Below are 14,676 nucleotides of genomic sequence, written 5' to 3'. Positions count from 1 at the left end.
TTAAATCTCGTAAGGATTGATGTCTATATTGACACAACCGAAGTAAGTGTATATTATAGAGAATGACAACGTATCATAGAAGGCCATGTGTCTTTTAAATTTAAAGTTTAGGTAAGAGTTACTCTGCTAAACACATGTATTGTTAAGATCCATACAGGAAGGGCCAAACAGTTCTATCTAATCTTCACAGGGTCTGCGTTGCAAAGCCTTCACCAGCCTAAAAAGGCAGAGGGAAGGACGGAAACCTTGACAGACTACCCTATAGCTCATTGTATATTCTGTCGGTGACCTAAACGGTGATCATCAACTATAAGGTGGCAGATGGAAGCGGCAAGATGGATCCCTGTGTGTTATGGCTCCACTCAAGGGAAGTTTCTTCTTGTTTGTTTACGTTTTTGTTATTCCCTTCCTAAAAATGGACTCCCTATCACTTTGGAGATGGAAGGGAATCAGCTGACCTCTCACCATGACCTTCATTAACAGCCGCAAGACCCAGCATTACTGAGTGGCATGTTTGAATTGCCAGGTCTTTAGCACTCCAGGACACTGGATAGCTGTTACTTCACTGTTCTCTCTCTATGAGATGCTTTGAGGAATGGGTGTGACAAAAATCGAATACATCGTCCCCTCATTCGATTAGGTGTTGTCTTAGGTATTCAGTTCACAGACTTCCATGAGGTGGGGGTGTGCGTCTGCAGGATCGAGTTCTGTTTTTCTAATGACTTATATATAGCCTCAAGAATAATTTGAAACATATATCTCCCATCGGGTTTACTTCTAGTGAAAACATGCCCTCACGTCGGCCCCATCTGCTGGTTGCCCAAGGCCACCTTATCCACTTAGGAGCCCATCAGTGCCAGAGGCTGAAGAAGTCACAGAGCACCAAGAGCAATCTTCAGTTTGTGATTGTGTCTAACGCTGCTGTTCAAACTTCTAAAAGAAACCAACAGCAGGAGTAAAGGGGGGAGGTTAATCCACAGCTGCTTCATGATAAAATGTCTATTACCTTTGTCAAAAATAAAAAGTTTTTTTTTATTTTTGTGTGACAATATATATTATATATATATATATATATTTTATATAGTGTGACAAAAATCCATTACTCTTGTATTCCCAGGTTCATAACAAGAATAACACCTTATTAAAACATGATATTAACATGTATTAGAATGTATCTGACTTATTCAGATAAATTTATTCAACTGAGAGCAATTTTAATGAAGATGCAATTTCCTGTAAATAAATAGATCATCCCCAAAACTTGCATAATCTAAAAGTCCAATAACTGGAGAATTCCTAAAGACTTATAAAATTAATATTAAAAAGTAAAGCAGATAAAATATGCTCCAAGTGACAAAAGAAAATGGCACTGAAGACCCCGGAGCTCTACTCTGTCAGAGTAAAGGTCTCCGGGAAGCAGAACATGATCCCGATACTTTAATCGACCACACCACTTATTAAACCGCTCATTAGGAAAGGAATTGCCAAGATATATCACCAGGGTGAGTGACGGCTCCAAGCCTTCAGGCTGAAAATGGTGCTGCTTGCCACAGGTTAGACATTTGCTACTTCAAGCACAAACCTTTCAGTGTCTGTCAATTGAGACTGTGTCTAAAGCTGCTGCTCAAACTTCTTAAAGAAACCAACATCCCAGTCAAGGGGGGAGGATGGCATGTCTGCTCCATGAGAAAACACCCATCGCCTTTGTCAAAAAAAAAGTTGTTATCCTACTATAGTGTGACAAAAATCCATTACTTTTGTGTTCCCAGATTCATAACAAGAATGATATATTCTTAAAACATGATATTAACATGTACCAGAATGTATCTGCGAAACTGGCCTCAAGAGCACGTAAAAAACTTTGTCATACTCCAGCTCACACTGTTAAATTTAAAACGTCGCCCGTTTAAGCGGAAATAGACGCCACTCTTCCCCACCTTCGACGTGCATTATACTGGCTCTGTGCAATCTGTACTCATAAGCAAACTACCACCCAGTGGAGAGAGCGAAGATCCTTCAGGAAGATTGGAGAAGCCAACCAGGTGGGGGTGCCCGTGTAGGTGGGTCCATGTGAAGTGAAGGAGCAAGGCCGGTTAGCGAGCCCAGTTTAGCTCTAAGCAAGACCGGTCATCAATTATTCATATCCAATAGGAAAAGAAATCTTTCCCAGGCACACTTGGCAGTGTGGCTTATGGGGAAAACCGGGCTAGGATATCCTTTTCAGTCCAACACATCGCTGTTCAAGCTTAGTGAAAATAAGGGGAAGAGAAGAGGTGAAACTGAAGAGAGAAGAGGAAGGGAAGTGTGTGTGTGTGTGTGTGTGGCGGGGTGGGGGGAGGATGAACGTGTGTGGTGAGTGCGGAGTGCACCTTTAAATGCTGTGGGAGCATCTGAACGTGAAGTGGTCCTTACAGTATGGAAGTGCCAGTGTGTGAGAGGACCAGAGAGCTGAGATGGAGTGTGCTCCTAACACCGAGGTTTATGAGGGTTTGCAAATGGTACCGGAACATGATGTGGGTGTGACAGAAAAGTGTATGGGAGATGAAGCTCTGTATGAGAGTCTGGGAAGGGAGAGATAAGGGCTATGGTGAGGACCGAAAAGGGAAAGCTGGAGAAAGGGGCGGAGGGGGGGGGGAGGATCAGAAATGACAGCGGTGGAACTAAGACCGAGTGTAAAACAGTAAAAACATAACAGAATGGGGATAAACGAGAGAGTGAAGGCAATGAGCAGTGAGTAAAGAAGAGACAGAAAAATGAGGAAGGCAAAGAGGAAAAAGAGAAAGGAGGAAGGAAAACCGTTAAAAGAAAAAAAACAGAGAGCAAAGAGCGGAACGGGGCGTATTTGGATCTTACTGTTCAACTGAGAGGGAAAATAAATGGAGCATACAGCCAGCAGTTGGGAAAAGTCGCTTACGGAGTGAAGCCGAAACAACCCCTGTAAACTTGTCAGACTCCAGGAGTATCGCTGGCAGCAGCACAGAGACACAGATCCAAAGTGGCACCTGCCCCTCCTTCAAGCACCACGCTCCTCACCCCGGACTGCCCAGAAAGTGTCTCCATCCCTCCCCAACCCTGCAGACCCCTGCCCCGGGGTCCGAGGAACCCACGGAAGGGTCATGCGTGGGTAGCCAGAGGGGTGGTGTTTTGCTAGTGTGCAACAGCAGGATTCACGCTAGGTGTGAAACAAGGCAGAGAGAGAGAAGGGGACAGAAAGATAGACTGAGGCAAGTGTGGAGAGGGCGCACGGTCCCTACCTGAGCACCGCCGTGTCACCTTTCCTCACCAACATGTTGTCCACGGCCGCCCAGGGGAAGTCCACGCTCTGCCCAACCGGGAGGCAAGAGCACAGGCTCAGAAGCACCGCCGCCAGCCACTGGTTCGAGCAACAAGCGCCCTGCGCCAGGAGCACCATGTCCGTGCCTGCCAGGCTGCTCGCTCTCCGGCAGCGTCGGCTCCCACCCCCTGCTGCTGGCGAGGCTGCCCGGTAACCAGGCGGCGCGCCACACGAGATTTTTTTCCTCTTTTCCTCTTTCTGAGTGGGTGGGTGGGTTTCTTCTCTTTCTCGCCCCCTCCCTAGTTGTCGGGCGTAGTTTCCCTCTTTCCCCGGCCTCGCCTCCTTTCTGCTCGTCTGCAGCTCGCCTTCCCTCCCTCCCCTCCCGCCCCCTGGCACCGCGCTCCACCTCCTCCGGGGCGCCCGGCCGCGTCCGGAGCGTGGCTAATCCCCGGCGGCCGCACACTGTCCTGCGAGGCAGCGAGCAGAGCGCGGGAGGCGGTGCAGGCAGCGCGGGGCGCAGCAGCGGCCGGCGGCCCCCGGGCTCGCGCGCGTTGCCAAGCGGCCGTTTCCGTAGCAACCCCGCCCGGGGATGGAGGACCAGGAAGGGAGGGGGGCCGGGAACCAAAAGAGATAGATCAAAAAGAGGGAAAGAGAGGGACAGGGAAGCTAGGGGCGATGGGGGCTAAGCCGAGGTATGGTCCGGCTTGGCAGCACCAGCGAGAGAGCTGTGCTAGCTACTGCTCGGCTGGGAAGTCAGGGCTAGGGGGCCCGGCCTGCCCTCCGGTGCGTTCAGCTCCGGAGCCTCCCTGGGTCCCCGACTTTAAAGTGCTCAAGTTGGGGTCGGCGCCATCATGACGCCCGAGACTGTGAGTGAGTTGGCTTTTTGTTGTTGTTATTGTATGTGTGTTTTTAAAAATCCTGACTAGCTAATTGCGCTGTTAATAAACTGCCAGCTAGTACTGCTCTCTCTCTCTCTCTCTCTCTCTCTCTCTCTCTCTCTCTCTCTCTCTCTCTCTCTCTCTCTCTCTCTCTCTCTCTCTCTCTCTCTCTCTCTCTCTCCTTCCCTCCCTCCCTCGCTCCTCGTCTTTCTCCGTGCGTCTCTCGTTCCTTCCCTCTGTCCTCTGCTAATTTTCTTTAGGGGCTCCTCTTTTCACCCTCCTTTGGAGGTGGGCAGGAACAGTGGCGGCGCTGCTGCTTTGCGGGAACAGTAGAGCGATCTGGGCCTGAGGGCTGAGAGCTAGCGCGTCTGTGGGTCGCCTTTGCGGACTGGAGGACGCCTGCCCTTCTCTGTGCGTCTTGATACTAACTTGTGCGTGAGTGTGTGCGCGCGTGTGCTGTCAGCACAGAGTGTGCGCGTGTGAGGGGGTGATGGAGTGTGCAGGGCGCGTGCGAGACCAGGGCGCGCGCAGCACGCAGGCGCACTGGGAGGGATGGGCGGGCCTTGCTGGGATGCAGAGTTAGAGGAGGCTGCAATCAAGTGTTTTAATTGTGTGGAGCTAGGCGGTCCTGTTATGTAAGAGGCAGTTTAACCCATTTGAGCCTATTGGGTGGAAGCCTCGTACATTCGGATGGAGTCAAGACATTCCTTGGCTTTAAGGATTCCCAGTTGTATTTTCTTCACAGCCTCCTAGCTTGAGTGGACCCGCATCCCTTGAGATGCGACCTCAGCTCCCCAAGCCGCAGCCCCGCATCTGCTAGCCCACGCCCAGGTCAGGGTACAGCAGGGTCTGTGGCATGAGTCACCCCACAGTTCACTCATTTTGTTTATTTTTAATTTTCTTCCCTCATGGCACTCATTTTCAGCCTCCTAGAGCTCTTCCGGGCGACTTGCAAATCAATGAGAGAATCTGAGTCCAGAGCAGTGGTTCCAGTCTCCCTGACGAGTTTAGGATGGAAGTTGGGAGGAGGAATGGGTAGATAGAAACAACTGACCCTCCTCACCTGACTTCCCCCGCCCTCCGCTTGTAATGGTATTTTAAAGATAAATAAATAATAATAATAATAATAATAATAATAATAAACCACATCCTTCTTTCACTGCTGCTCATTTGAACTCCTTTTTTTCTGAACGCCTGCAGGGCCCCGCGGCAGAGCGCGCTGGAGCAATGATCTCTGCAGGGGACAGCATCCGGCTTCCTCCCCAAGCTGAGCTCTTGACGAGGCTGGGAGGGAGTCATAGTTGTCGTTGGTACACAGGGCGGCTTTTTAATTTTAATTTTTATTTATCACCATGTCTAAGGATAGATGGGATAGGGTCAGCAATTCCCAGCCCGCCCGAGACCACCCAGACTGACTTATCCAGGAGCCTCTAAGCAACATCACCTCCCTGCGGAAGATTCCCTGCGAGGCTCAGCAATTAACCACGGGGTTTGCAGCAGGAACTACTGAGGTGATTAGTATTCAGGCTTAATTCTCAGAACCCGCTCGGGAATTCAAAGTGCGGTAGTATTCAGCCGCATTTCGAAACATCAATAAAATGTTAGTCATTTGCGGATGAATGAAAACATTTTTCTTTACCGTCTGCTGTGCTAGAGAAATGATTGTCAAATGGCAGCCTCTCGCTAATACTGATGCCAGACACCTAGAGAACGTTCTCCTCTTGTTGACTTCATTTAACATTCTTGGCGGTGAACTCCAGATAAAGCCTAAAATTATCGAGAACAAACGAGGTATTAGAAGACCTGACTTCCCACTACGTGGCCAGCCAGGTCCATGCGGTATTATTTCGCTATCGATAAACTAGACGCCAATGAAAAGAGGCAGAAGGATCAGCTTCTGGCGTTGAGCCAAAGTTTAACGATATTGTATGCAAGAACAGGAGAACCAGCACCTTGGTGTACAAACCACCAAAAAGCATCTTTTCCTAACTGCGTTCCCAGGAGACTGACATCCCCGTACTTGCGGGGGGGGGGGGGGGAGAGGATTGGAGGGGGGATTTCAGTGACCAAGGACTGAGCTCTGCAGCAATTTTAATATGTACCACAACCCTGCGGGCTTGTAAACCGAAACTGGAGCCACTTCTATTTAAAGGCAATGAGTTTCTTTACCGTGTTTCTGGTTCCTATCTCAGGCTCTATTCGATAATCAGAAAATATTTAATTCTTACAGAGACGATCCGGGTGATAGGTGCAGGGATTTAGAGTTACTTACAGGTCTGTCCCAATTAAGGAGCACAAGAATGCACCTCAGGCAGCTGCTCTTGCCCCCTGCACTTCCGCTGTCCTCAACTAGAGGGGGAATTAACTTTAACAGCTTATTTTGACAGGCTTTCCCCTTGACCCTTCTGAGAGTTCATATCCAAGTGAATTTTACATGGTTTCCAGCATTTGCTTCCGAGGTCCCAGAATTCCTCTCATCAGAGATAAATCTCAGAATTCTTGGCTCTTTTTGAGGGAATTCTGGAGCAAAACCAAATAAGAAAAATGAGGACGGTAGGCAATCCTGCTGGTAGAATAAATAGGAAGTCACACCATCTTAAACATTTTAGATTGTGAAGACCCTATGGTTATAGTGGGTGGGACACAGGCTTGGTTAGAAGTTTTAGAAAGTGACAAAAATTGTATGTCTTACTTTGTAACCATGTGCTTTGCTATTTCTAAATCTCAAGTTGTCATATTTGAAGGCTCATCATGACCAATATGGAGTTGATTTGGAACAGAAGAGGTGGAGCCAGAAAGCGATGACAAATAACTTTACATTGACTCACACTTTTCTCCCCCTAGTGCCCTCTGACATACATTTTGAAACACAAAATTGTATTGGAAAAGAAGCTGTTTGGAGTTTTCCTCTAGAATTCAGTGTTGCCAATGAGATTGCTACTATGAGAATATAAGATAGAAATTCACTGTTTTATTTGCTTTTGCCAATGGTGAGTGAAGCCAACTTCAGCTTCTACTTCATTACTCCCTGTGCATAAAAATGTTTAGGCAGGACAGGACCTAGGATCTAATTTAAAGAACTGAAAATAAAAACACCTTTGCACCTTTGTAATTCCTGCAGGAGTCAATCAGAGCACTATCTGTCCAGGAAATAGTCTAATAGCTCTCTAACTTGCCTAGTGATTCATTTTGAGTTAAACCAGTTTAAGTCTGAAGCGTTTTCAAGTCATTGTGAAACATTAAGAAAAATAAAAATAAATAAATCTTCAGGGAATTTTTAAAAGAGATTCTCAGCTTAGCTTCTAATATTTTTGTTTTTGTTTTTCTTTTTATTTGTTTATTAAAAAGAAAACAAACTATCTTTTTTTGTTTTACTTACCAATCCTAGTTCTCACTCCTTCCCCTCCTCCCATTCTCTTCACCTAACCCCACTCCTAACCCCATCCACTCCTCAGAGAGGGTAAGGCACATTGCTTTGGGGATGGTCCAAGGCCCTTCCTACTATATCTAGACTGAGCGAGGTATCCATCCAAAGAGAATGGGTTCCCAAAAAGCTAGTACAAGCAGTAGGGATAAATCCTGGTGCTACTGCCAGTGGTCCCTCAGTCTGCCCCAGTCATGCAACTGTCAACCACATTCAGAGGGATTAGTTTGCACCTATGCTGTTTCCTTTCCTGTCTGGCTGGAGTTCATGAGCTCCCATTAGCTCAGGTAGACTGTTTCAGTGGGTGAACCCATCATGGTCTTGACCTCTTTGCTCATATTCTCACTCCTCCCACTCTCCAACTGGACTTTGGGAGCTCAGTCCAGTGCTCCGATGTGGGTCTCTGCCTCTGTTCCCATCAGTTGCTGGATGAAGGTTCTATGGTGATGTTTAATGTATTCATCAATCTGACTACAGAGCAAGGCCAGTTTGGGCACCCACTTGTCCATTGCTTAGGGTCTTAGTAGGGTCATCTTTGTGGATTCCTGGGAATTTCTCTAGTGTCAGGTTTCTTGCTAGCCCCATAATGGTTCCCTCAATCAAAATATCTTCTTCCTTGCTCTCACCTCTGTCTTTCCTCCATCTCAATTATCCCATTCCTTCATGTTATCCTCCCCCTACACTTCTCCCCTCACCTTCCCCTTCTATCCTCTCTACTCTCCTCACCCCCAGGCTCCCAATTTTGTCAGATGATCTTGTCTGTTTCCCCTTGCCAGGTGGATCTATGTATTTTTTTTAGGGTTCACCTTGTTACTTAGATTCTCTAGGATCGTGAACTATAGGCTCAATCCTTTGCTCTACAGCTAGCATCCACTTATGAGTGAGTATTTGTTTATTTTTCGAGACAGGGTTTCTCTCTAGCATTGGAGCCTGTCCTGGAACTAGCTCTTGTACACCAGGCTCTGCCTCCTGAGTGCTGGGATTAAAAGCATTCGCCACCACTGCCCGGTGACTCTTAACTTTCTGAAACCAGGTAACTGGGATTGCCTTGGCAGATACTCAACAGCACCCCAGCCTCAACAGGTAGTGGCCAACAGCGTCAGGAGAGGACCAGTGTGCTATCATTCCCTGACATTACTAAATATTCTGCTATACAGGACCAAGTCATTCCCAGGTAAGAACTGACCCTTAGGGTGGGAGTCATTAGTATAAACACCTGTCTACATTCCTCCTTCTCCTCGCCTATATTAAGGAGGCAGAGCTGTGGCCAACACCCCATACTGCTTTAAAGTCTACAAAATAGAAGTGGCTCCTCTTTAAGCCCAACTCCTCGCTTGGTTCTGATTCGTTGAGGAGATACAGTTGGGGTTTAGTTATCACAGACAGATTTAATAATTAGCTCCAACTGAACACCTCCGTGTGGGAAGAGGTGTGCCAGGCTGTGCCATACACAGTGCCCAGCTCTTCGCAATGCTTTGCTCATGTGTGGCTCTGTGGCAAACGCTGACGTGAAGTAGGTTTCGTGAGAGACTCTTAGATTTAGGTCAGAGTTGAAATGACAAGTCTCACCTTTCAGAGAAATTTAGCATTTTGTGACTTCTTAATAAAAGTATATTTGACGTGGTGAGCTTCCTTCCAGGAGGAGCAACTTCAGGCCTCTGTGTTCCTTACATTGGATCAAAGCTCCAGGGTAGGCAACGTGGGAAATGAACATTGAATAAAGCTGAGTGGAGCCACTGGCCTGTGGATCCATTTGATCTAAGCAGTGGGTAAGCTCACCGTGGTCTCTGTGCTGCAGGGCTGGGTGGGGACGACGCCTCGGCTGTCCCTAATATGTTCTCCAGCATTCCCCAGAGAGACTCCACAAATGTCACCCAAGAGTTAAACAGGAATCCTCTTAGTGTGAGAGAAAAATTGTTTTTCGAACACTAAAATCTTTGTTCTTTTGACTTTTAAGATGGGAGATTTAATTAACTATATGTCATCACATATTTCCATGGGTTCTACGAAACTGTAACTTTCATTTAATAGTCTCAATGATAATCTCATTTCCGAAAGTCTGTAGGCACCTTCAATATATGAACTAAAACAAAAACATCAAACTTGATGTTTTTATTGTAACTGTGAAGAGAAAAAAAATCCCCAAATCCCAAATTGGCATGTTATGTTACTGTCTTTCACGATTTGTTATCAATGCTGTGTGTGAGAAGGCACTGATGCTGCCAACAACTTCTCCTCTTCTACAGCACCCAGGTCTCCAGCCCATGGATCCTGCCATCCGCATTCAGGAGAGGTCTCTCTCCATCAGCTGACTGTCTCTGAAATACCTTCATAGGCACATTCCTCTGTTTCCCATGGTTCTGTACCAAGTCAATTGACAACAAGGTTAAATCATCACAACTAACAAATGTTGGGCATGGAAACCAAGTCAGGTCCTGACACCTTCTGATTGGAAGTTATAGGCCTGTGCCAATGAAAACATTTAATGTGCATTTAATGTGCATTTAAGCACATTAAATAGTGTAACCATACAATGTCTAGAAACAAATCTAAACAAATACACCTAGGTAAGTATCAACAATGGTACCCACAAATTAAATAGATACTGCTGGAAACACTGACTTCTGACATACAGCAGAATATAGCTGGTCTTTATCCTACAGTGTACAAAATATCAATTCAGACGGATGAAATATCTAAACGTAGAACCTTAACCTGTTTCTATCCTTAGTGAAGAATATGGAAGATGTCCTTGAAACTGACTTTGACATTGATTGAGACAGCACACCGAAGTCTTAGGACAAATCAAAGCTGCACAGTGCCAGTATGTCACTCTAAGAAGCTTTCAAACTAAAAGTTATCAAAATGGAAAGTAGCCTACGGAATAAAGAAAATTTTTTCAAGTTGCATACTTAATGATGGATTGATATTCTAAATTTAAACTCTTCCAGTACAATAGCAGGAAAAAAAAAGCTGGATAAAACTGGCCTCAGGGTGAGCAGACCCAGACCTCTCTCCAAAGGAAACCTAGGATCGATGCTGTCATTATCATTATCATTTACTACTCCTTGTTTCTGTCACTCTTGGTGCTTGTTTTGTGTCTATCATCATAGTCCTATTTCAACTCATCTGTAACCATGACTACTTCAGGAAAGACCCATTCCAGAGAAAGATGAGGAAGTACAAGTTCCAAGTGGTGAAGCAAAGTCAAGTCAGGACCTCCAGGAGGAATGTTCTCCACAACCGACTGCGCTAGAGGACCCGTGTACCGAAGCCTCTGGTCTCATCACACTCACCCACTCCACAATGAAGGACCAGGGATGACTATGGCTTTGAGCTCCCCTTTAGCTCTGGCAAAGTGAAAATAGGATACTGTGCAATCTCTAGGACTTCTTCCAGAATAATCTGATGCACCCTATATTTAATAGCTGAATGTTTAGGTTTGCTACTGCAGGTCATGGTCAGTACAGATCTCATCAACAAAGGAGGTTCATTCCTGGGCAGTCAATATTAACTCTCTAGCTTCCAATTCTTCTGGACAAGGCTCCTAAACACAGGCAATCCTGACAACTGTTTCCTGTTTCATTACTATAAAATATTTTACATCTATGCGACTCCTGATTTTTTTCTTCCCTGGTAATTAAAGGAGAAAGTTATCAGAACAGTAACATGGGTTTGTATATAATACATGGATAAGTTAAAAATAATAAAAGAGTCAAAAATGTTGTCAGAATGAAAATACTTAGAATTTACCTACAATTTTAATTTTGGTAGAAAACATAAAGCTTTACTTTATCTTGTCATTTTTTGTTATATTCACACATGCTATTTTTAATATGTAATATTTAGATGTATTATTGGGCTCAACACACTTTTCTGAATTATGCTTATTATAATAGCCTCACATTGGACACAAGCACTCACTTTATGTAGTATTTGCAAAGAACTCACAATTTATGCATGAGGATATAAAGCATGATTTTGAACAAAAACTAGTGCTCTTTATTTCTGTAATTATCACCTTGAAGTTACTCTCACTCTGGCTTGCCAGTTTTATTTAGATTTATGAGTTATAACTGATCTTCCATCACTTGAGGGTAATGTAATTTGCTGTTACCCAGAGAGCAAGCCCTGACGCCATCAGAACTCTTGATGCTCTTCTGTTCCATATCCCAAGAGAAAGCAGAGAACGACTCATTTTACCAAATGCGCTTTCTGTTCCAGGTTATTGTTTCAAGACCAATCTTGGCTTTCTCAAATGACTCACTTAGTTGGGAAATTTGTATATAATTGTATTAGTTTCCAGTGTGGCCTCATGTGGATTTTGAAGATGAGAACCAAATTTTCGGGTGAATTATTTCCACAAACTTTTCAGTGGAGTGTGGAGGGACAGCAGGGTAGTAGGTAATAATCTCCTCCCTCACAAGATCTATATTAATGTTTTCATGATTCAATATCACCTATGTACTCCTCCCAAACATATTTGTTGTAAATGGCTAGCAGATTCTTTAAATCAACTTGTGAACTATAGAACAAATGTCACCATTTGTAGAAGCAATTAGAATTATTCAAATCAGGTGACGTGACAAATAAGGAGGATTTAAGCCAAATCAGATACAAATGTGTGGGAAAATTTCAAAACCACCACTTCCTCTGACAACTTATGTGCCAAAATCTGTAAGTTTTAATTTTCTTAACTCATTTGAAATATGCTTGCCTTCGATAAACATAAGCACCAAAAACATTTAAATACATTTTCTAATCCAATCTGTGTTATACAGTCTTTTAAAGCAAGTTAATAGACAGGATTTGACATAACATCATTTCATACCCTATTCATTTCTTCCTGTTGAAATCAAATATTAAATTATCATTATTTGATTTATCTATTAATAGCAAACATATTTCAAAACACTGTTTGAAATTGTCGAGGGTGGTAATGTTGCAGTTAGGTCTCACGTGAAAAAGGCTAGCCCCAAAGTAACTGTGTAGTTGAAGATTACCTCGAACATCTAACCTCCATACTTCCAATTCAGGGAAATGCTAAAAGCACAAAAGAGTACAAGAAATCAAACAGGGTTGTGTGTCTCAGTAAACATTCTAGAATCAAGCTTATCTATCCCTAGCCCCAAGTTTGGAAATCCTTGATTGATAATATATTACATCCTAAGATGTTTTAAGTTACTTTCATTTGTTTATTTATCTTGGTGTGTGCATGTGAATGAGAATGTGTGCTCGCAGAGGACAACTGGATGGCATCAGCTCTCTTCATCTACCAAGTGAGTCTTGGGATCAAATACTGTTAGCCACTGTACCATCTAGGTAGCCATGTCATAAGGTTTCTTCTTTAGGAAGAAAATAATAAATCCTTCTCTCTCTCTCTCTCTCTCTCTCTCTCTCTATATATATATATATATATATATATATATATATATATATATATATATTTGTGTGTGATTTTTACCTCATTTTGTCAAGGAGGAAATTTTAAATTCAGCATTGCTTTTAACTAGAGATTCATGTCCTAACTCCCCTTGCTTACATTCAGTCTAATACTTCAGAGAAATCTTTTAAACACACAAAATTATTCTACGACATATATATTTAGGCCACACAATACTAAGAGGAATGACGCAAATGGTAGACGTGGGTCTGAATCCAGGATCTGGCTTCTCTCACCCCTATTAGGCCCTCAACCATGGGGTAATATAGTCATTTTCAAGGGTGACTGGTACAAAGTTTAAGAAACAGAGACACACATTTTTTCATAGTTTGGAGACTGAGCATCAAAGATACAGGTCTTACAGGGTAAGTTTCTCCTGTGTCTTCCTTTATTTACTGGCCTTTGACATACCACAGGGACAGATCATATTGCTTAAGAACTGCTAATTATTTGGAGCCCTTTTGGTGGCTCTGTGGATAAATACAGACATTGGAGTAAGGCATCAGCATAGGGGTTTTAGGAAGACAACTTTCTGGCCATAATAATCTTTCTCCCTTAAGACCTAAGCCATGCCGGGCAGTGGTGGCGCACGCCTTTAATCCCAGCACTCGGGAGGCAGAGGCAGGCGGATCTCCGTGAGTTCGAGGCCAGTCTGGTCTACAAGAGCTAGTTCCAGGACAGGCTCCAAAGCCACAGAGAAACCCTGTCTCGAAAAATGAAAAAAAAAAAAGACCTAAGCCATATCCATATCCCCCAATCTACATACAACAGAGGGGCTGGTGATGCCCGCTGACATAACAAATGTAATCAACATGCCTCATAGATGTCTGAACATCCTAAAAGAGTTCAGAAACTGAAACACACGGCTCCCATTTTCACTGTGACCTGTTCATACACACAGCATGTTTCCTTTCCATGGCTCTTCGTGTTACACTCTTCCAGGTTCCATCCTCCCGTCTCCTCATTCCTTTTCTTCTAGATTAAAAGTCTATATTTTGTTTTCATGGCACCTTTGCGTCATTCATTCCTCCTAAAATTTAACAAGCACAGTTACCTACATATCCATTTTCCCTGAAATTACAAGATTCTTTTCTTTTGTAGCCTTGAAAGCTACTCCGCCATGCCTGTGCATCACAGGATCTTCACATATGTATCTCCTGTGGGCACTACGCTTAGGGGGCTTCATGAAAAACGTGCCTAGGCAATGTCTCGTGCACATAGGTTCTGGATATTCCTTGAAGAATTCGTCCTCTTATGGAAATGAAGTGATATGCTCTCTTCTAACTGAATTTGGCTTGAGTTCTGTCTTACTGGTTATGGGCACAGCTGCTCCACATTGCTCTGGATTCTGTTATTTGCTACAGCATTTGTTATCCTCTTGCTTTCTGTCTTTGTAGCCTCAGACTTGTTTACCTAGGTGAATTTCTTGTGGGCAGCATATGGTTGGGCCATTAAAAAAGTAAAATCAGTCAGGGTGTGTCTTCCTTCCTTCCTTCCTTCCTTCCTTCCTTCCTTCCTTCCTTCCTTCCTTCCTTCCCTCCTCTCTCTCTCTCTCTCTCTCTCTCTCTCTCTCTCTCTCTCTCTCTCTCTCTCTCTCTCTCTCTCTCTCTCCCTCTTTCTCTTTCATGTGTTAAGGGGCTGGAGATATGGCTCTGTG

At 44.3% G+C, this 14,676-nt stretch overlaps 1 protein-coding gene across 1 annotated transcript in view; it reads right to left on the bottom strand.

Moving 5' to 3' along the window:
- Positions 1–3,412, bottom strand: part of Negr1 (neuronal growth regulator 1) — a 674,664-nt gene extending 671,252 nt beyond the window's left edge. Inside the window, exon 1 of the mRNA XM_038311658.1 lies at positions 3,255–3,412. Coding sequence (XP_038167586.1) covers positions 3,255–3,412 — 158 coding nt within the window. The remainder of the gene's footprint in view (positions 1–3,254) is intronic.
- Between the last annotated feature and the right edge of the window lie 11,264 nt (positions 3,413–14,676).

The sequence above is a fragment of the Arvicola amphibius genome, chromosome 14 (genome assembly GCF_903992535.2).
Source record: "Arvicola amphibius chromosome 14, mArvAmp1.2, whole genome shotgun sequence".
Taxonomy (NCBI): Eukaryota; Metazoa; Chordata; class Mammalia; order Rodentia; family Cricetidae; genus Arvicola; species Arvicola amphibius.
Note: the sequence above shows the minus strand (reverse complement) of the source record. Positions and strands in the feature narration are given on the sequence as shown.